The sequence below is a fragment of the Aptenodytes patagonicus genome, chromosome 17 (assembly GCF_965638725.1).
Source record: "Aptenodytes patagonicus chromosome 17, bAptPat1.pri.cur, whole genome shotgun sequence".
In the NCBI taxonomy this organism is placed as follows: Eukaryota; Metazoa; Chordata; class Aves; order Sphenisciformes; family Spheniscidae; genus Aptenodytes; species Aptenodytes patagonicus.
In genome coordinates, this window is record NC_134965.1 from 13,784,681 (window position 1) to 13,808,216 (window position 23,536).

The window sequence follows — 23,536 nt, forward strand, 5'->3', positions numbered from 1 at the left end:
TGTGAGTGACACCGTCATAAAGCAATTCATTTGTAGTTACCAACCCTAAATCTGTTCTTCATTGTTAGCTTACCATAAAAGATTATTTCCTTTTAAACTGTTAATATGAAATTTGCAACTGATCCTTCAATATGAATTATATGACATAAGAAAGTTTTATTTTTACCTCAGATGGTTTTCAGGGGTTAAATCATTGTAGACTTCCTGAGGCTGACAACAATGCGCCATTCGTCAAACAGAGGTAAATCAACTCCGCAATTAGGACAGGGAAGGGAAAGGGAAGGGAAAGGGAAGGGAAAGGGAAGGGAAAGGGAAGGGAAAGGGAAGGGAAAGGGAAGGGAAAGGGAAGGGAAAGGGAAGGGAAAGGGAAGGGAAAGGGAAGGGAAAGGGAAGGGAAAGGGAAGGGAAAGGGAAGGGAAAGGGAAGGGAAAGGGAAGGGAAAAGGCTTGTTAATTCCTGAAAACCTCTAGCAATTTACAAGGGGAGAAAATGATCCCGGGACAGACTGGGGTCTGCCACCGCACCTCGCGCCGGCCCGGCCCGGCTGTTCCCACCAGCAGCACACTCCTGCCCCCCGCCATCTCCCCGCTCCAGCCCCCCACCATCTCCCCCTCCAGCCCCCCTCCACGCACAACATGTAAAAGCAGTTACAGTTGGACGAAAAAGCAAATCCTCCTCAGTATAGAAGCACTGGTAAGCTAACACCAACTTCAGTGCTGCTGAAACACTGCTCACATACCACATCCCATACTAAGGCCTTTATAAAGGAGCAGTTCCTCACCATGGCGAACTGGGTCTGGATGTAGAAACTGGGTTCATTATTTATGAAGAAGTGGCCAAAGTCCTCAGAGTCTGGAAAAATACCATATGTTTTCTGTGGAGGAGTCTAAATAACCAGCATTAATGAGAGTAGATCTAAATTAAATGTGTTGCTATGTTCCATATTAGATGCATTAAAAATACCATAGTCTCGTTCTTCAGATGATTAAACCATCATCCAAACTGCTGTGACAGTGGGTTGAAGTGGGAGAATCTAGGTTGAGCTGATACTGCAGCATTGTTAACTGCTTGCTTTCAACGTTGCTGAAATTGCAAAGCAGACTGACATAACAGGTCTGAATTCTGGTGTTCCACTAGTGTCCAGAATAATCTCCTATGGAGAAAGGCTGAGAGAGCTGGGGTTGTTCACCCTGGAGAAGAGAAGGCTCCAGGGAGACCTCATTGCGGCCTTTCAATACTTACAAGCCTCCTTTAAGAAAGATGGCAACAGACTTTTTAGTAGGGCCTGTAGCGGTAGGACAAGGGTTAATGGTTTTAAACTAAAAGCGGGGAGATTTAGACTAGATAGAAGGAAGACATTTTTTTACAATAAGGGTGGTGAAGCACTGGCACAGGTTGCCCAGAGAGGTGGTGGATGCCCCATCCCTGGAAACATTCCAGGTCAGGTTGGACGGGGCTCTGAGCAACCTGATCTAATTGAAGATGTCCCTGCTCACTACAGGGGGGTTGGACTAGATGACCTTTAGAGGTCCCTTCCAACCCAAACCGTTCTGTAATTCTGTTAATTCCACTGAGGCTTTATCTAGACATAGAGCTTTTTTAGAATAACCAAAAGTGGCTTTTAAATGCACCTTACATAAAGCAATGCCAACTTTTATTTTGGACACTTTAAAACTCTCTCTGTAAGCCAGGCCAGGTTTAAATTAATGACACAGGTCAAATCACGTGGCCTAGTTTTCTACCTAATTACATGTACCCAGGAGTTTGCACTGGTTTGAGCGTATGTTTAGATTAAACACTTATTGGAAATGTCACACGAAGGGAGAAGTGATGCACCCACCCAATTATTGTACTTTCAAGGAGGAAGACTTCCCTGCTGTCAGAAGCTATATGCGAACATAGTTTTAAAAAGTAGGTGATGTCTCTGCTGAGATTATTCTTGCACAGAATTAATTGATCTAGCCTTTAAAAGTAGGATCAAGTTGCCAATAAACCACCTTAGATAGTACTGAATTTTAGATACAGTGCAGAAACATTAGAAAGGCCAGGAAACAGTCCATCTGTGTAAAACATATACTATGCCGACTTAACATATTGTTCTCTTTATCACTCGTGCTGAACACGTTTACTGTCATATATACACACACACTCTGCATTTTTTGAACTAAAAATACTAAAAAATCCACCGGGGCATACATTACATACTTTAATTTCAATTTAATCATACAGTCTAACTGTCAAGGTTATTCATATAGATCAGACTTCTCTTAATGCACAAAGCTGTAGGTTTTTCTAAAACTATGTCACAGCACCATCTCCCTCATCTTCTTACATGCGAACCACCAGCAGTTAAAATCAGTCAGTACCAGGCAAGTACCAGGTATCTTTACGATCACCTCTCTGAAGTGGGCAGACTTTAGAAAACCTGTACAAATAGCTTCTGGGTAGCTGTGAAAACAAGCTAAATTATAGAAAGGATGTAAACTCCCCCTGGTAAATTGGCAATAATTTTATTGTCTTCCTTTATATAATTATTTGCTACTAGGCCTAAATTGGCCAAGCACTTACCTGTGTCTTTAGCACTCACATCACACAGGAAAATCATCCATGACCTGGGACTGTGAAGGAATGTGATGTATAAAGCCAGTATTGCCCCTCTTATTGTAGCTACAGTGGAACTTGGCTCTGCTAGTCAATGAAAACTATTCTGCTGTAAGAATGTAAATATGCGTATCGTATGTGCCAGTTGTGGACAGATTTCTCATCATGCTTATTTCAATCACTTCTCCAAAATACAAGTACAGTGTGTTTATCCTTATAGTGTGTTTGGTGGAGGAACAGGTGCACACTTTCTCCTCAGAATTATGGTCATTCAAGGGAAAGTCAAAAACTGAAGACAATGGCAGTCATGTGACAAATACAAACAGCCCACCCAACCTCTGGCCACTTGCATTAAAGCTGTGAGATTAGCAATACCAAGGACCCTGCTAGTTTGACCAAGTATCTTTCAGATACTTGTATTAAAAGATGTGTATTTAAAAGTCTTTCAAACTATTTCCATAGTGTCATAGCAACAGCCTAGCTACACTTCAAATAGAACTTGATGATCCAGACCTTCAGCAGTTAACTTATACTTTACCTTTGTACACTTTTGGTGGTGTGTTTTGTGGTTTTTTTTTTTCCTGAGACTGCTAACAAAGTGGTTGCTTCATTCATGGTTTTCTAAGTAAACTTCACTAGAAAGGGAGGCTGAACTAAAATCCTATTCCAAATGCCACTGAACTTCTGTACTTTTTTACACTGAAATTCAGAGCACACAGCATCATGGCTAGAACAAAAATCTTCTAAGCAAAAGCTATGGGTTCTTTTCACGGATTTTACTTTGTTACCTGTCACTTCATTCTAAAGAGAAGCAGTAAATCTGAAGAGCATTTGACATATTTTATTATAAATGGTCATCAATACAGAACCAAAGTCATCTTTATAAATATCTACAAAAAGCACAAATGCAGGTTAAAAAACATTCTCTAGGATGGGCAGAGGGCTTGTGGCTTTCATATTTTACTTTCTATGAGCCTGTTCTTAGGGAAGAAATAATTTTAAAAGGCTTCTTTTTTTTAAAGTATGCTTTTTTAGTGGTTTTGGTTTTAACATTCACTGTGAAAACAAAGCTTTGTTGATATATCAAAGAGAAAACCAGAAAGGGTGACACATGACCTTTTTGTCCAGTAAATCTGGAATAATCCCACTGTATTGTGGTTTTAACGCTAATTTAACTGAAAATGGAAACTAGTCTAAGGCATTTCAAAACTCCCACATCTTTCATACTTTTTTGGCATATTGCCTGTCAACCTCAGAGTCAGCATGAGGACTGAGCAAGTTGTAAAGACTTCATTCCTGTCCGCACTGGAGAGTTGCTCTCCCCCAGAGTCCAGGTCAAAGCACGCTACAGTCTTGCTTCTATTACAACTCTTCAGAGGATTTAGTATCTTGCTAGCACCCCCCTTTCCTGTGATCCTAAATCATGCAAACACACAATCTCTTACACAGAACAGCCCCAGCTGTTGCTATTCTTCATGATCAAGAAATTAATCTAGGACTGCCAGCAGAGGCTTTAGCAAGCCTCTAAGCAAATCACTTTAGAGTTGACTATTACAGACAAACGCTGTTGTGTAACATGGTAGTTATCTGTCGCCCCAGTCAGCAGGTAAGAGGCTGTGTTCTCTTTCTGCTTTAAGAGAACAGAACAATGCCTGTTTGATGTGTGTGTGTGTGTGCGCGCGTGCATGCATGCTGGAGTGGGGGGGTAGGGTTGGAGGAGGGGCAATATTGCCCTAGTGGTTGAGTAGGTTATTATTTGCTAAACGGAATTTTCCTTGTCCATCTGCTATTTCTTTTGTGCTATGCTCAACAGAGAAGTGGAATTGAAGGTGGTATCTTCTGGACTTTTACCTGCATTTTAAGAGGGAACACTTTCGTAGCAGAGTTACCTGTCACTGCATAAAACTGTGTCCCCAGCCTAACAGAGATAGGAGCAGCAAATTAGCTTCCTGTGATCTTTAAACACAAGAATATTAATAATCCAGCCTACTACTAGCACCAAAATGACAGCATTTGCCTTTCCCTATGTTTTTTTGTCTTTTTCAAACATATTTCTGTATTACTGACATGCTGATGTGATCAACACTTGGGGCGCTGCTCAGCAACACTTCAGTCAGCCAGCCACACAGTTGAATGTAAGCAAAGGGACAGTAAAAAGCAAGAAGTAACACTGTGTTCCATTTGCAAAAAGTCACTCTTCCCATTAGCATACTGTACTTGACCCTTCTGGCTGGAGAGGTGTCAATGGTTTTATTCAAAGCGTCGCAGATGATTGTATAGAGACTGGACATAGGTGAAGACACACATGGGATCTGGCTTGTAACCCATCACCATCATGTCATCCACTTCTATCAGACGATCACAGTGAGCCATTTTCCTGTAGTAATAATAAAACAGAAACAGCAAATCAAGTGTTAAATCTAAGGCCTGTAACTACTTCCAAGATTCATTTGCTGCTCTGATTTGAGCATCACTGAGGCATGTAAGAAATCCTGAGGTTTATCAGCACCATTTCATTTCACAATGAAATGGTCAGGCTCAGGTTGGAGATTGTTATTTTTGTGACCATAGAATATTCCTGTTCTTTCCCTCTCTTCCTCTATACTGGGATCTGATCCAAAGCCCTGTAGGGTTGGTTTTTTTTTTCCCCACTGACTGCCATTCACATCCCTGATACCTGTAGCATGTAGCCCAATCTCACATTCCTCTGCCCAAGTCTCAGTAAGCAGGGTCATGCGAGTTTGCAAATCATGAGTTTTTCTGGTTATTACATAGGAAGCTCCAAAAGAATGGGAAAACACGAGGAGAGATGAGATGTGCCAATGAAGGCCCATGTGGCTGTGGATTGTTTGTTCTCCACTACCCCCATATCTTCAAGGTGTGAGTGACTTGGACAACAGTCTCAGATGATCAGGTTGAAGAGCAGAAGCCTGACTGAGATCTGGACCAGCAGAAAGGAACAGATCTGCTGAGGCCTAGGATGAAAAATCACAAGGGCAGGCAGGAAGCAATTTGATCAGCAGAGCTCGTACTGGGGTGAACAGCAATAACTGAAAGAAGAGCCTTTTCTGGCACTAGAGGAGAACAGTTAATTTAAAGGTAGTCATAGCTATGAAGTAGTCAGTTCTGTAGATACCTCTTACCTAATGTTTCTTACTGTTGTGCGCATGCTGTCTTCTGTTCTCCCCTATGCTTCCTGTTATACATAAACTGAGATAGAAAAACACTGCAACTTTCCTTTGAGAGTTGTAGATAGTTTTAGAGATCAACCACCTAAAAGTGTCATAGAATCTCTTTCAACTCGCTGACAAGCAACAAAAATTTTTATATATACATGTATATCTGTGTGTGTATAAAAACCTGATAATTCCCAAATGAATTCCTTTGCTAGGGGCTGTAATAAGGAGAGCCAACATTATGCTAAGAATTTTCAAAGCTTTTCTCTGGAATGGCAAAGGGTAAATCCAGTTCTATGAGTTATTGCTTTAATTTAAAAAAAAAAAAAAAAAAAAAAAAAAAAAAGCGCTCTGAAAGAACCCCAGAGCTTCAGTCTGGTGGTATCGGTGTTTGAAGCTGTATCAGAAGCTCCAGGAAACTTTAGCCATGTATTCCCACACCCCACACTCAGAAACGAGTGTACCAAATCCAGCTGCATGCCACACAGAATGTTCTTACTGTTACACAAGTCAAACAAAACAGCAGCCAAGAATCATGTTGATACTAGGTCAAAAAAGTTACTATTTCTAGCTGACAAGTTCACACTCCTAATGACTTCAACAAACACGTTATCATTTAATTTCCTGATATACTGCATCAAGAAGGATCAGGACAGTGTGACTGAGGGTATTAGCTCTGTCCGTTTTACAAAAACGCAGTTACCAGGTTGAGATACTGAGAAGCTCTCAGCCTTGATCTAACTCTACTTACGCTGAATTCAACCTTCATTCATGTTCAACCAAAGCAACGTACAGACAGAGGTGAACCCTCCCACAAAACCCAATTCCAAAAGTTAATCTATTTGCTCCCTGTGGTTCAAGGGTCACAGTTTTTCCAGAGAGGCTGGATGGATATATTAACATGCCTCAAATTCAAATCAGGTATCAAGCAGGTGGGATTGGCTAAGAAACTACAAGTTGTATGTCCACTTCCTATGGACTGTCAGTAAACATTGGATGCCTTGTGCTCTATGAACTCAAATTTCTTTTTTATGATTGATATTGGCAAATTCATTAAGAATCATTCATTACTTCAAGAACAAAATAATTAAAAAAACTAAAAAACAAACACAGAGAGAAGAGGGGTTTTTCCTCTTCTGTCCAAGCATAACTCAGGAGGCTGAATTCTCAAGTTTAGTGTGTCAGTGCTAAGGCTGGTGAGAATCACAGAGGTGAGAAAGCAGAATGCAAGTACTGCCTGAAGACTGTGAAAGACCTGAACATAGGACTCCAATGAATTATCCTGTGCCTGGTAAAACCACCTCTGATTTTAGACTGCCGAGTCTCCTGTTCTATGCGTTCTTTGTGCAGAGCTTTATTATCTTCTCTGGCATAACACATATAAGCTAGTGACGTAGGACCTACAAGAAGAATGATTAAACTCTTCACTGCTGCCCAGCCGCATTAGACTTGAACTGGAAGGACTTCGCAGAGATCTAATGTGATACTCACTCAGCCATGGTGAAGGCCAGCTCAAAGTTCTGCTTGCGATTAGCTGGGTCAAGCTTATTATAATCAAAAGCTTCAGGAAAGAAAGAATGCACAAGAGCACAGAATGCCATCCCATCGTTCCAGCTTGAGGAAAAGTTCTGGAGATCAATGTGCTGTCATGACAAAAAAAACACGCATATTAATGCAGCACAGGGGAACAGGAAAGAGCAGCTGCTTTTGCTCACTGCAGTTTTCTGTCCTTCTCTCCCACTAACCAAAGCAACAGAGCACAGGCTTTAAGTTTTTCTCCCCCTCTTTGTATATCCATTACATTATTTGTATTCTGAGAAAAAACGGCACACTCGGCAATGAAAGCCTTTTGCCTGAAATGCCCAGATGCAAAGCAGACACACAGTCAAGGTCCCTGATCCAAAGCCCACTGAAAATACTGGGAAGAATCTTGTCAACGTCAGTGAGCTCTGGAGCAGGCCCAGTGCACTAGCTCAGTATCTGCTGAAACTAAGGACACTGCTTATCCCTGTGAAGTATTTATAATTGAAGAATGGTTCATTTTGTGGCTGTGAATAACACTAGATAGACTATGCTTGCTTGCTTTGCTTTTCGGTAAGGCCAAATTCAATGCCTGTTTACACACAGATAGGTAGAAATATAGGAAGAAATATAGGAAGAATTACGCCTACTGCAAAACCTGATTCTTAGAACAAGTGCTTGTTGTTACTTTCAACCGCCACAGTGAAAAGAAACGTATCTGGGCTCTTGTCTCATGCTGCTTTCCCATCATTTAAAATTCAAGCCCGAGCTTTTCTGGTAAGCAACTAACAGTAATTTTCACTAGTTCTGCTTATGTATACTATAATTTAGAGTTCAGCAATAAAATACACATTTTACAATAACGTTGAAAAACATATTACAGAAAAAAAGCCTAGAAAAAAAATTTCTCTTTCTCCTGGAAATTGCTTTGGCAATTGCAGCTTAAGGCCAGGTAAAATTACTGAAATCTCAACTGCTGAATTCTTTTAGCTACACTGATGTTACCTCATAGAAATTAGCTCACTAACACCGTGTGATTCAACCTCAACCATTTACTACAAATTCACTTGTCTAATACCAGTAAGAGAGTACTTTGGTCTGCTGTGTAGCAAAATGGCCATAGTCTCCACGTACTGGCAAAATGTTATTCAGATCTTGCCATGTATAATGAGAACGCAAAAATCATAGCCTGCAACTAAGAAAAAAAATGTGTGAGTGTATACTGAAGTCTATATCCATAAGCACAAAAATGCAGGCTTTCAGACAAACACTAATGCATTGCTTTGACAGACATACAGCATCTCACTCATGCAATCACTGACTGTCTTGAAGTGCTGCCCATGCAAACCATGATGTTTGCATTACCCGCACAAAACTTGATGACCTTGAGGAAGTTAGCTCATTGTCTAGCATGTTTTACATTCACTTTTTGAGTACGCTTTTTTGGCAAATTCTCCTGAAAAAGAGAGAGCTGAAAGTGCTAGCATGTCTTCACCTTGTATCCTATGGTTTTTGAGCGACACCAGTCTAACAGAATTTGTTTAATGCTGCTAGCGCTGGCAACCCCAAAACTCTGCGACCTCTTCAGCTTAGCTCTGGATTCTCCTTTTCCTCTGGAAAATTAACAGAGACCAGATTAAATTACATTCTAGAAAAACTTCAACCTACTTGTCAGCAACATCTATGCAACCTTGCCCAGGTCAGCCCCTGTCCAGGTGATATTTGAGAAACACGTTGCTGAAACTTCACCTTGTTGGTCCTGCAAGAAAAACTCATTTTCATTTCACTAAAGCCAGGATTCCAAGCCCACTTCTATTTAAATCATACCCCCATCATGGTGCATAAAGAACAGTCCACGCTTTTGGTCCTTAATGAATGGCAACAGAAAGTCACTATATTCCCAGTCTCTTATAATGATAGAGAAGGCTTTCACAACACTCTTTCCTGATAAAAGTCATCTGCTTCTTCAGCTGAACAACTCCGAAGCCAAAAGAATCTGTAGCTGTGAATTTCCAGGGCAAAGTCAGCAAAGCTATACGTGACCCCATATTGTCCCTTAGCTCAAAATCCTACATTGAGAGGGTCCTCCCACCTAGCTGTCCTCTGCTGGTAATAATTGACAAATTAGTTTCCCATTAACAAACCCATTCTGGGGACAAGGGGTGTGACATACTTTCCACCATCGTGTTCAAATTTCTCGAAAAGCGCTTTCCTGGCCTGTGTTCCTGTAGTCCGTGGGAGCGTCTGAGACCGCACCAGTTCTCGCCTCCTTTCAACTTGGCGATGTACAGTGGGAGGAGAGGAGTGAGAGCTGGGGGTCACATCACAGTAACTGTCAGTGGCACTGGAGAAACATAACATGAAAAGTATGTGGTTAAACAAAAAAAGTAAGTCTCTGCAGTGCCAGGCGTCAGCATAAAGGTCCAACTGTGGCCTACTCTAAACCTCCCAAAACAGCCGTTTCAAGAAGACCTGAATGAGTCAAAAGCAATTTAAGTAAAAGTCAAAGCTTTATTGACAGACGACAGCACTTAACTATAGAAGAGTCTAAGGTACTTTTACAAATGACACATAGCTGGACAAGTCACAAATGCTTTATAGCACTGAGTAGAACAACAATTAAACACCTTTAAGAAAAAAGAAAAAAAGAAAAGAAAAAAAAAAAGTTGTGGCCACACAGGAGCACTAAATCCCTTTAATTTCCAACTTTGGTGTTCCTGGAGGGTAAGTCACATTTTAAAAATGGAACTTGAAGAGTAATTCAGGAAGTACTTTTGAAATTTTTACTTATAGTACACTGAATCCTGAGCTCATGTCAGTGTTGCTTCACTGACCGTAAACTGGTAATTTGATCGAGAAATATAGGATTATATTCTAATTTGTGTTTATTTGAACCATAAACCACTTCATCAGTATTAATGAAGTAAGCCACACATTGCACTTGGAAATGTTCCCCGTGACAGAGATGGGGAAACTGAGGCAAAGAGCAATAACATCAGTGTCACATTAATTTCTGGTACAGATGGAGGTCAGATCTGATAGCAAGTTCTCTAGGGTGCTCAGTGTATCATGACTCAAATATCGAAGTGCTGATGTTGGAACTAACTCGGAAGAAATGTAATGCCAAATTTGGGATAATTTCCAAGGCAGATGCAAGCCCAATTTAAGAGATTTAAATTGGCTGCCCTCCCATTTTTCTTGATGGATATTTTGCATGCTGAGGATGCCTGAATACGCCAGTAGTAATTGTGATACCATGTAATCCTATACTAAGCAACTGCGACTCCGAATTAATCAAGAATGCATAGCAGTCCTCAGTCCTCAGCAAGGCATTTATCTACAAACTAAACTCTAGGCTAGCCAAACTAAGGTTCTTTGACGGCAGTCACATGTTGGTTTCCAAAAATAAGCCCAAAGTACAAATTTCAACACAGCTGAGTATTTTTAAAAGTGTTTTCAAAGGGCCTGATAACTTGCTCCTCCTAACAAAAATCCACCACTGGCACTGAGAGTTTTACTAATGCTGTAACAATGCTGAAATCCACAACTAGGTCAGCTTTAAAATGCTCTGTGAAAGACTTTTATGCCTTCCCATCTCTGTTCCACTTAGCCCTCACTCAGGAAAGCTCACAACCTTTAATGGGCTTAAAATGCAGCATCTGGGACTCACCTGTTCTCCAAGCCAGCAGAACACCTGTCCCTTGAGACTATACTGACCACAACGGCCTAACAAAATGTCAAGAAAAATGTATACCTTTCACCAGTTTTGGTTCCACTACTCGTCCCATAGCTCACAGTTGAGACAGACTTAGTGACAGAAGTGGTATTCTCTGTACAAAAGCAGGAAAAACAAGATGCATCAGCGCAGAAACTTCTTTGATCTCCTTTCTTCATACATTTTCAAACCATTTCCTGATAGATAGCCACACATTGATTTTTACTCACCACAGTGAAAAGCTGCAGGCCTCTAACTTCCAGTATGAGCTAACAAGCTGGAGAGGGATTTTCCCCAGGGGTTCAATCCCTCTGCAAAATTGTTGCACTGCAGCGAGGATGGTATAAACATACCAGAAAGGGCTGTGAGAGAATGCCTTTGATAAAACTGCATTGGGAAGGTTGGATCGTTTCAGGCCCTTGTGCAGACCTCAGAGGAGAGCACACTGCTACGGACATTTCAGTGAAAGGAAGAAATGGTGCTACAGCTCAGCTTGCAACAGTCATCCTGGCAGACATAAGGAGTCCTGGGAAGTCTGCCATGATTGAGAGCATAATTTAAATTACCTAATTTCCACCAAGAAATGTTTTTGTTTGTAAAGTAGAGCAGACTCCAAAGGTTGCAAAGGTGGCTTAAAACCAACTTTGCATCTTCCTCCCCCCGCCCCTGAAGTTCTATCTTTTGTGCTTTGCCTCTTAGAGCCCAGCTCTGGACTCCAGCTATGCTCTGTAAATGCAGAACAATGGAGTGGCTTGCCCAGTTTTAACACATTAAAGCCAAAACTTGTTGCATAAGCCAGCAACTTATTTATTGAAGGCTCCTTCTATACACAAAGAAGAAAGACTGGCATCTTAGAAGCAATCCAACCTGATCACTGTCCAAATCACTCTAAAAATGCTGAACACTCCCCACTGCTTATAGAAAGGATCCAGATCAACTAGACTTCTCACGTACAACACCCTAGTAAATGCCAGCATACAGATGTGACAAATTTGGGACCACAAACAATTGCCAGATATTTGTGCAAATCTCAGAGTTTTTAAGCTGAGGAGGAGTGTGATCCTTATTCTGGATGAGCTACATCTTTGCTAAACTGACACTCGAGACCACTGTGAAATGCCAGTACATTGTGTAGACAGTAAGAGCTTGGTGACATCAGTCAGAAGTACTTTTGGATAGAGGTCAACTCATCTATTTCGACTGAAATCAAATATCCTTAAGGCATTTTGTCCATTGACACATTCATATATGAAGGAGACTAGTTACTGCTATTCTGCTCAAAGGAATTTGCTTCAACATCCATAGGGTGGGCCCACCACTTTCCAACTGCCATTACCTTGTGTTCAGTCACAGTTTTCACTTGGTCAGCTGAAATCTTCACTGCTCAAACTGTCTGTTCTGCCACACTTTTCTGGCAGCTATTCCTTCCACTGCAGAGATTGCCTAACAGTACACGTACACCACTGTGCAAATAAGGATAAGTACCCCTCAATTTGAACTGATTGAGAATCTGATGCAGTGGAACAAGTTTCCATGATACCTGTGAAACTGAATCTGTATGCAGTCTTGTTAGCAATTTTAGTATTACCATGTACCTACTAATCGGAACTACATGCTCACATCTGAATCCCCCAGACATGGAGCATGGAATCCCTCTCAATTTGTGTAGCGTAAGGCCACGTTGATAGGAACACTCACCTCCAGTGGCAGATGAACGCACTGTTCTTACTGTACTTGAATTCCAGGCCTTCACTGAAACAGCAGAAAGAAAGACAAAGGAAGGCTTTGCTACATTCTTAGCTTTAATAAGATAAAAGTTGAAAGAATAATCTGCAAATAATCCCTATCTCTTGCTAGCAATTCCATCTGGTCTCTCTCTCTGTAATTTCTGACCCATATATATAGTCTGATCTGTAAGTGTCACTATTACTAAATGTATATGAAATACAGCTCAAAGATGAATAACTAAAATATGAATGAAATGAGATTTGTTTTTAAACTCAATTTAGATATAAATAAGATTCTGCAGTCACTCTAACTTGTGTATATGTGTCAGTCTGCTGTTGGTCATTCCTCCCTCCAAATGACTGTTGAACCCGTTCGCCAAATATCTGCCTAACTTCTCAAGGGGCCTCAGGTCTCAAAGCACTAAAAAATCCTGCAAATGTCATTAAAATAGCTGGCCACATTGAAGAGACACTTATTCAGTAACTGTGCTAGAAGATAGGCTGCACTATGAACTCAACTATATCAGGCAGCAAAAATTCTCAGCAGATGTGACATTCTAGCCTAAAGCTCCACCTAGGACCCAAAATATTCTAAATCAGTGTGTCCCACCATGGGATATGTAGCCACAGAAGCGAGGTTTCATAATTACCACTAGGTCACAGGACAACCCCTGTAGCACCAGTTTCTTGAAGTAAAGAAATGGGACACAGCTTCAGCAAACAAATTATTTTTCTCTCTTACCTGACTGGTTGGACGTTTTCACTGCCATCACATTTTTGGTCTTGCTCTGTCCCAGCAGGCCAGGAGACACATTAGTTGTTCCTGTTGAACAGATGGTCTCTCCTGAAAACTTCTCTGATATCCTGGTTACTGCAGTAACAGGAAGGTGGGGCATCTGTAAGGTGACTGCAGGGGCATGGGCTTCAGGGGAAGAGTCTGATGTGTGAAAACAGGTCAGTTCATGGGAGACTTTTGCCTGACCTAGTGAGTAAAAAGAAAAGGAGAGAGGAAGTATGTTACAAATCTGCAAATAAACTAAGTTACAAACCAATTTCCATGCAACAACTTTATTTTACAACTCATTGGAATTATTCCACCTAGTTCTCCCTGTGGGACATTATACCATTTACAGGACGCTGCAGAAACCACCCTAGTGTAAGTGATCCTTGCAGCTATCATACCTGTCCTACATGAATCTCAGCAAGAACAACTTCAGATCATTAATCCACTAGCATCTGCATTTGGTAAGCTCCTCCTCCCCCTCTGTGCAGCCCCCATCCCCAATCTCCTGCCGTGGGTGAGGAGTCAGCATTCTTGTTCTTTTCATGGTTTTATGAAACACTGTGTGCCTTAGTTTTCTCCAAAATGGAGATAGTAAGTCCATCCACTGAAGGATGATGGAAGCGGACAGGTAATTTGCAAAATGTTTTGGGATGCAAGGCTACATTGGCACCCAGAATAGCAGGCCTTATTATCACTAGTGCCCCAAGATAACGTGACAGTAATAGTCTCTAATTTATGAAACACCATAGTGCATGCTTAACAATAAAGTTCAAGTTTAAAAGTTAAACTCCTAATTAGGAAATAAAGTTAAACGGTATCAGTGCCACAGTACAATATCCATGCTGAAACCCTAGCAGATTCTAATGCTTCCAACATGTGAGAGCTGCTCTATGACTGCCAGGATCAGGTATTTTACAAGTAGTGCTACTTTCTTTTATGCCCTGTTCCTACCTGATGAAGACTGATGCCCATTTTCAATGATGGAAGAACTAAAAACTCTTCTAAACTCAGGTTTGTGGTGGTCATCCAGGTCTACACTCTGTCAGAACAGACAACAGACACAACAGCTAAATTTCAAACAGCAGCAAAAGTTAGAAGAATATCCAGAAACACCTGCCAAGAACAGGTCTTCCTTGTGCTAGTGACCACAATACAAGAAGGGAACCATTATCTAACCCCAAGAGCCAAACCTGCAAACCGAGCACTGGCAATGCAGGACTTGTATCACTCTTCACATACTTGTCCTCACAGACCCCACAGACCTAGGAGGGGTCTTCCACTTTTGTTAGATAAAGGCATCACCATCCACTGTGAAGGTGATAAACAGAAGACTCCGCACAATAGTGGAGATATTGATTGGGATTGCATAAAACGCTTAATGCTCTGCAGGTTTTTTTCTGTTTGCTGCAGAAAAAATGACATTCTGATAACGTATTGTAAAAGCATCAGATAAAATAAGTATTATCCTAGACCTTTACAGTTGTAAGTGTAAAGAACAACAGACAACAACGTTAATGCACCTTGGAAATTTTTTAAAAGCATTTAATCTTGTTATATGCTGCAGAGTGCACGGACTGTTTTAATATCCTTGAGAAACTAGAACTTTCATTACCTCAAGTACAAATCCCAGTCAACTCTTGGTAACTATGGCCTGAGATCTTGTTAAGAATTTGTTAACTAGTATTAGATTACAGTAAGGCAGCTTAAACACGATTTTGTCTTAGAGTATACAGTTGTGGGCTTAGATTCTGCTCCTCCTAGATATTTAAGTGTCAACCTCCAACTGATTTCAATGGAATACAGGTGTACATAGCAGAATTTGGGCTACACACCTCCACTACTAAAGTTGAGGAAAATCCTTCTCTTGACTTTAAGGTTTGGCCCTACATTCTCAGATCACAATCGGTATCCAGGCTTTTTGAGACTACAGCATAATTTGGAGAAACCATTAAAGTGTGGTAAAACCCCATTAATCTGACTTCAAGATGACGACCTACTGCCTTGTAAGCAAGTGTCTTACAAAGATACATTACAATAAAACACAGAAAGGAATGGCAGCAAGACACTGAGATACTGTGAACTGTCTTTAAAGCTCAGCTTGGACGGTGTATTTTATTATACTGGGTTGTATACTATTTTTTAACTTGGGGTCAGATTCTAATGTCAATTTTTTCTATGCTAGGTAAGGAAAAGAGATAGAATCACCTGGATATGATTTTCAAACAAAACAATACAAAGTTCAGAAGAGGAATGGAGACTTCCCGAAAATGTGGAAGATGTACTCTCAGAAAAGACGACTTCTAAAAGTTTCTCAGCCGGGAGCTTTCATTTAATTCTCTTGCCTAGTTTCTAAGTCAATGATCTTCCTGGGGTTATACATGCACTTATGTGCTCTGCTAGATAAGAGCGCAGAGGTTACATGGTGAACCAAGACATTCCTTAGTCTGTTTACCACTAAAATGCATGAGAGATGCTGCTTTTAGAAAAAAAACAAAAAAACCCAAAACAAACAAAAAAAACCCACCACTCAAACAAACAACCACACACAACACCATGTTTTAGCACAATATTGCTTACAGCCCCGTTAACAAGACTGACAGATTTGCACTGATGCCCAATGAAAGCTTCAGGTGCACCTAACATAGCTGGGAGTTAGAACGTCCATTCCACAATTAGGTTAGCCTGCCTTAAGACACAGTGCAAGTTCTACAAATCAAATCCGTAACGCAGTTTAGTATATCAATCCGAACAAGGAGAACTTTTGCTTCGTTTTAATTTTCCTCTATTTTTCTTATATAAAAAGAAAGAAAAATAAACTGGATTGGGGAAGTCAGAACGTTGAGAACTTCTCACTCTTTCCCAGCATCTAAAACTTCCTTTCTAGCTGCCAGGATTAACTTGAGAAAAGTAGACCAACTATTAATTATACAACCCACGCAGAATCAAGGGCTCAGAACTTTTATTGCTGTACTTAGTGTAATTGAGATCCTAGTCAACAATTATTGCCCATATCCAGAACTGAAATGTAAAGCACAGCTAATGCAGCTCCCTAGAATGTACCTGTGGCATAAAGTTAGAACTGTTTAGCCATTCGTGTCAGCCATTATGACCTGAATGTGTTGAATGCCTGTGTAGACTGCAAACATTAATCTACATTATAAACTCGGGGGGGTGGGGGCGAGCAAAACAGTCAAATGAGGTGGTCATTGCAAAGATCATGTAGCATCCTACACACTGAACTGGCTTCCTGATGCAGTGACAGGTGCTGCATTAATTTATTTTATGCAAACCTGGTTACTACATTTTGGCTAACAGTGCTGGGGAAGAAACCGATACCAGGCTGGAGGACAGGGAAGGCCGCTGTGCTGATAAAACACTGGGAGGATCTGGGATCAGATTCTACCATGCATTTAGTAGTGTCAGGCAAATGTACTTTAAAATCCACTTTGTTTGGAGATGCCAAGCTTCTGACAAACCCATGTGTGTAACAATACTTCCTCTGTCAATGCTGGCTACATAGATTGTAAATAGCAGAGGGACAGGTACCTATATCTGTGCTTAATAACAAGAACTACTCATTTGTACAACTCATGTAACAGCAACATGATGAGGAACTGGTGAAGCTGAAGAAAAGAAAGTTAACACTAACATTTTGCATGTCTTACTCAGGCTTGCTCTTAGAACTAATCTCTCTGTAGCTCAGAAGTCTCCATGTAATGTAGGGTCATAATACTTTCCATAGTTGTAAGGCTACTGGAATTCCTCCTTCACTGCAAAGAAGTTAGACCTTGGAGATCCATTAACTGGAAGCTGCTATAAAACAGGCAAATACTGTAACCCAGTGAAAATCCCAAGCATTCAGAAAAAGTAAGCACCAGATCATGAGATTAGAAAGAAAAGAAATATACAATTTTTATTTCCTCTCTGAGCCTCTAAGGTGCATGTCTGTTATGTCTTCAAGCTTTTGCCTGCAACAAGGTCAAACTGTAGAAGAATGACAGACAAATGAGATTCCTCTCTCTCAAATGAGAGATCTCAGTCATCCAAAGTCTTTCATAAAAGCACCAATTATCAAAAGGGTCATGATAAAAATAATTTGATCTAGAAATGCTGTTTATCTTTGAGAGGTACCTCCCTCTCTTGTTACGCATGCCGGATGAAATTGATGGTTCACTTCGGTGAACACCAAAACCACCGATGACTTCCACAAGGCAAGGTTTGACACTCTGTTCCTTGCATATAAAGAGGTCGTTGATATATCAGAAATGGGGAATGATGAAATGTGTGAGGAAATGCAAACAAGGCTGCTAGACGCCAGCAAGAACTGCACCACATTTACCCCTTAATTCTTCTACTAGAAAGCTATTGTCCGTCAGATAACACAAGTATTCTTTATCTGTAACTGACCCTGCAGCTTGAGGAAAAAGCCTTGAATGCCATGAGCATATTAGGAAAGCTTTTGCACATGGAATAATCACTGAAGAAAAACAATAGAAGCCCTTTTCACAGAACCTTTTTTAAAGCAAGGCTGGATAAAAACAGACAACAGGGAACAATTCTACCTTGGCAGCTTCAGCAGGTGCCCACAGCTATGTCACAGTGAATTAAACGAAATTAAATCAAACAACAACAACAAAGATAATCCAGATAAGGATCAAGGCAACCTTGGAATGCCACTATTCCAAAAGGACACTTGCAGGAAGTGTAAGAGACTAATAAGAAGGAAATGGAACTACCAGACTTCCTTTATGAAATATAGGAGTTGAGATGGTTTCGAATCATAGTATGTAATGCCAGGTGACTGCTGGATCACTTAATCTCCCTGCCTGTATACCCCAGGTCATTATGCCTCATGCAGTTACTCCCAGGCTGAGTAACTGTTGGGTGCCATCAGGTCACCACAGAGAGATACCAATGGGTAATATTTGTTTAGATCTTCCCAGGTGGTCATAGCCAGCTATTCCTGTCTCTGCTGCTTTGACCACTGCAGACAGGTTCTCTGCAGCAATCTGTCCAGCAGTCTGTCCACATTGTACAGAAACTCTTCTGACAGTATAAAAACAGAACACCCTTACAGTATTTTCAGTCCTCCCTGTTCACAAAAGCATCATGCTCAACCACAAACACTATGGAAAGATCATAAGTGGTAAAGCTCCTACCAAAATGTAAGATCTGATCAACAAAAAAGGTCAAAACTCTTCCTTTCTAACAATCACAGGCAGGTAGGAGAGAGACCTCAGTGACTGCAAAGGATGACAAACAGCAACAAACTGCTCAGTGAGGGATAAATCCTCAGTAGTGCAGCTATGGCTCCAGGATAACCGCTTTAAAATTAATTCTTCAAACATACCCTATTTTCCACCTTTGTGAAAGCAGCTCTCAGATTCTGGCCTGGTTAGAGAGCCAAATTTAAGTTTGGCATCAAAATACCAGAAAGACTTACCTCCAAATCACAGTGGCTAATGGCCATTTAAAATTCCACCTAAATCAGCACTTAAGACTGTTGTACACCAGATTTCAAGGACAGCATAGCAGAGATTGCCTGAAGATTAGAATTAAAAGGAGATTTGTGTCCTTACTTCTGAACTATGCTTGGAACTCCCTGGCTTCACTTTTTTCAATCAAATTACCTTGAAAAATAATCTAGCAATATTAGAAAATAATGGTTCAGACACTGAAGACGCTCAGAATCTCCAGTATGCAATCTGCAAAAGATAGTCTTAACTCTTATCCCAACTATTTTGCTAGAAATGTTGAAGGCAACAGAACCCAGCCTTTTGTTGGAATAAACGCTGCATCAACCACACAGTAAAAAGGAACTCAACCAATAAATCTTTTCAGGAGGAAAAAGAGCACATCTTGATTTGCTACTATTTCCAGGTCAGTATTATTTGCTCCTCGTATCCCATAGAAGTATTTACTAAAGCTAGTAGCGTCACCAATTTTATCACAGGTACTCGTTTATCTGAAAACATACACAGTGTCATTTATGGTACTCTGTTTCAAGTGCTTTGGTCATATAACCAGAAATTGCAAGCAACTGAGGGAACACTTTCTTCATTACTGTGAATCTGGGTGACCAGCACAGTGACCAAGGCTTGTTCTTTAGCCATTTGAGCACAGCCACATCAGAGCCTTACACACAAAATCATGTTTTCACTGCATGCATTTGGTGTGTGTAGCTCTAGCTGCATCTCTCGTGATTCTCAGTACTGAAATTCCTTCTCGGTCAGCTATGCTAACTTGGGAAGTTGTCCAGCCTTCTGGGGAAAATTGTTGGGAGGGCACTGAAGAACTATCAGTTCTTAAGTGATCTTCCCTGAACCCTCAAAGCAAAGTGGGAAGGTTCCGATCCAAACAAAAGCTCATTCTGTGCTTTAATGCAGACCGATATCTAAAGCTGGATATTGCCATAATCTCAATGCAAGACTTTTCACAGAGCGTGAAGTACACACTACAATGTAGGCAGTGGTGATAAGCAGGTGAGATGGTGTACGGAACCACACCCCCTCCTCCCTTCCATGTCGCTCAGCTCACTTCTGTTCCTTACAATACAAACAAGTGTGGATGGCTCCATGGAACAAAAAGGAACAGATCTGAAAGTTGTGTGTATGCTGCTTACCTTTGTTACGTGGGGGAAAAGGCAGCAGTTGCCACGACTATGTTGGAACAATGCATCAAGCAGCAGCTTTACCTTTTCGCTTGTCCAGCTGTGGGAAGCCCTATGCCCCCATTCTTGAGTCAGTAGGAATGAAAAGGGCTGGAATGCAATACAGACTCTCTGCTCATTCCCACCAATTTAACTTTGAGTGAATTTAATTTGCAAGCTTTTATTTTCTATCCCCAAAGCCTGGATAGACCACAGACCAGCTTTTCGTGCTCCAACAGTTTTAAAGACCCCTTAAGACATGGCTTAATCAAGATTACATGAAATAGGCTGTCATCTGTGAAAGCTAAGTCTCAAGTATTGCACAGTTTTATGTGACTGAATCACGATGTACTGCCTGGCTGCCACCTCCTGGTGTCAAGGATTGTACAGGAGCTCTGAACTCTTTCCATAGAGCTGGACACACAGAAAAAGTATTACATAAAATGTCTCAGTGTCAGATAAGCTTCCCACTAACTGGGGTTTCCGAGTTACAAGGCTCCACTACGCTGCAAAAAGAGTTTTATCACTGGGAGGAATGTATGTGTTTGTGCTAGTTTAGGTCATGGAGACCATGACAGCTTGCGTGAGGCCCACCTCTCGGGGACAAGCTGCAGCCATGCAGGATAGTGGTTGTGCAGCAAAACTGTCTCGCTGCAGGATGCTAAGTCACTATCTTAGGAAAACATGTTACTGCCCTGCTATATGCTGAGCTGTTCTCCTTTGTGAGCTTGCCAACTGGCAAAACAGCATTGCTGGCACACAGATCCCCCTGAATCGAGTCCAGAAAGGATACACAGATACACACATATGTATATTGATAGCTGAGACTGCATCAGCTTCTCTTCTTATTTCTAACCACACTGAACTGACAGGTTGCTACCACTTTAACCGAGATCCCAGTTTGACCAAGCAGTGCCATAATCAGGAATATCTCTAGGTGGTATCAGGGCCAAGACCGTTTCTCAGAGCACCTCCCAAAAGCCCATTGACCCTGCACTGCAAAAGAGGAGCCCCGTGTCCCTAAACGCTCCCCCGTGCCGGCACAGAGCCTAGCAACACCTGTGAAGCATCTGCTCATGCACCCTCCCGGCCCTCCCTCCCGCCGCCTCCCTGGCCGCGGACAGCGCTTACTTGGCTCCGGCCAGCGACCGCTAGCTTGGCACGGCTGGAGAACCTTCCGCCGGACGAAACCTGCCCCGGAGACCCGGGCCCCGCCGCCGGGGGGCTCCCCGCCGCCTCGTCCGCCCACTCCTGCGGCAGCCCCGCCGACCGGCCGAGAGCCTCCACCTGCCGAGACAGGCGCTCCAGCTGCGCCCGCAGGCGCCGGTTCTCCTGCTGCAGCTCAGAGACGGTGTGTGCCAGGGGGCTGGCGAGGCGCAGCACCTCCTCCACCTGCCGGCCTACCCCTTGCTTGAACACCTGGATGTCCACGTGGATCTCCTGGACGGCGCCCCGCAGCGTGTCCTCGTAGCGCCCCAGGGCCTCGCAGACGGTCTGCGCCTCCCGGCCGTTCACATCCTCGATCTCGCTAGCCATGGTGCCCGCGGACCGCAAGCTGCGGGGCGCGGCCAGGGAGGCGGGAGGCTCGGGAGCCGCTAGCGGCAGACGCCCGGCCGTCTCCCCTCCCTCCACCGCCTCTCCTCTCCTCCCCTCGGAGGGCGCCCTCTGCCTCCCGGCGGCCCTAAGCCCGGCCCCCGCGCTGGCCGGCCGCCGCCGGGCCGCGGCCCGCTCTCGTGGTGCGAAGGAAGAGCCCCGCAGAGCCCGCGCCGCGCCCGGCGGGGGGCGCCTCGGCAGCGCCGCACAGCAGCGGGGCACGGAGGGAGCGGGGCGGCTGCCCCGCTCGGCGTACGCTCCTTCAAAGGGGGAGATGTAATTTCAGGAGGCAACGGTGGAAGAGGGAGGGAGAAGGGGCGGGGGCACTGGCTTGTTCGCAGCTGCCCAGGGCTGTGGAGGCCTGAGAGGGCCGGGCGCGGTGGGCTGCGGGCGGGGCCGCGGCGCCAGTGTGGGGAAGGGAGAGGAAGGAGTGGGAGACGGGGGTCGGTGAGGAATAGGAGAGAGACAGAGTGAGGAGAGGAGGGATGAGTATCTGGTCTTTCCCGCGTTCCTTGGATGATGATGCCAAAGTAAGCACAGTTTATCTCTTCCGGGGGGAGCACTGAGGCAAAGGGAGAGGAGAGCTGTTTCTGGGAGAAGAGAGACAGAAATGCACACGCATGTGCCTTTAGACATGCATGCTGAAGTCTCACATGTCCCTTCATGCACACAAACTTGTACACACACCCGCCACACTCACCCTCACGCTCAAGAGTTTCCCATTGTGGGCTGCAATTCGATGTGCATTAATACTAAGCTGCCAAATCATCCAGCAGATCCAACGTGTGTGCATGCGGGATGAGATACACATTTCTGTCAAACTAGCCAGAGCCACGATGGGGAATGCTCTCGGGTTTATTCTTTATTGCCTACTGCAGCACAAGACAATACCTCATGCATAAAGCCTCACAGGAAAAGGAAATCTGTAAGATATTTTAAGCAAATTTACACCATCAGAATTAGCCTGTATGTGTTCAGCACTTCCTGTCAGGTAGCTACAACTTTTTTGGTACCATACAAGATTTACCATATTACTGAATCATTGCCTCTTTCTCTCAGGAACACTGCATTCACATGCATAACTAATTCACTTACACACACATTTACGAGCATGCCTAGACTCCCAGATGTTTGCAGAACACTACAGAGATAATACCTGCAGGTCTGTGTCAGAACCCTCCAGGAGTGAAGCAGGACAAAGATGCACACCGTAATTTAAAGCTTTTTACATTTGATAGTTTTTGTATGTACAAATTTAACGCTCCTCTGTGGATGTGTGTGTGTGTGTATTTGTATGTAATATTTACCCATTTATCTAAGCTACTGATAACTTTAAATACCAACTTATCTCTTCCTTTTTTCCAGTACTGCTGTATGCATTCCTTTTCCTTGCCCTCCCCTTCTATTACCCCAAACTCTTTTGTGGGACCTATTTTACAGCGTTGAAATACTGCTGTAGAAAAATGCCAATGTCTTACAAGATAACGACTGCTTTCTTACAGAAAGGAGTCATCATTTAACAGTTGTTCTCTGAACACGAAGCAGCAAATAGCTGAGCCTGTAAATCTAGAATGAGCAGGGAAAGTTGGAGAAATTCTGCCTCGACTTGTTGGAAACCCAACTCCAGGTTGCAAAGGGTTTAAGTCAGTATGTGTGAAACCCTACAGCAATAATAACAGAAGTCAATTACCACTTGCTCATGGGTCATTTCTTAACATATACAACCTTATCTAACAATAATACATGGGGGGGGGGGGAATATTAAAGTTG

General features: G+C 42.6%; 1 protein-coding gene across 2 annotated transcripts; it reads right to left on the reverse strand.

Annotated features, from left to right (window-relative positions):
* Positions 1–3,422: 3,422 nt before the first annotated feature.
* On the reverse strand, positions 3,423–21,817 carry SMTNL2 (smoothelin like 2). 2 transcript variants are annotated; one of them, XM_076354228.1, is made up of 9 exons: positions 21,305–21,817; positions 14,476–14,563; positions 13,483–13,722; positions 12,712–12,765; positions 11,053–11,128; positions 9,472–9,642; positions 8,794–8,911; positions 7,269–7,420; positions 3,423–4,978 (listed from the first exon to the last, which is right to left on the reverse strand). In XM_076354228.1, the coding sequence occupies exons 1-9, from the start codon at positions 21,707–21,709 to the stop codon at positions 4,852–4,854; spliced, it is 1,431 nt and encodes a 476-aa protein (XP_076210343.1). In that variant the 5' UTR covers positions 21,710–21,817; the 3' UTR covers positions 3,423–4,851. The 2 variants fall into 2 exon arrangements, with proteins under 2 accessions (XP_076210343.1, XP_076210344.1); XM_076354229.1 differs by having other exon boundaries at positions 21,578–21,814.
* Between the last annotated feature and the right edge of the window lie 1,719 nt (positions 21,818–23,536).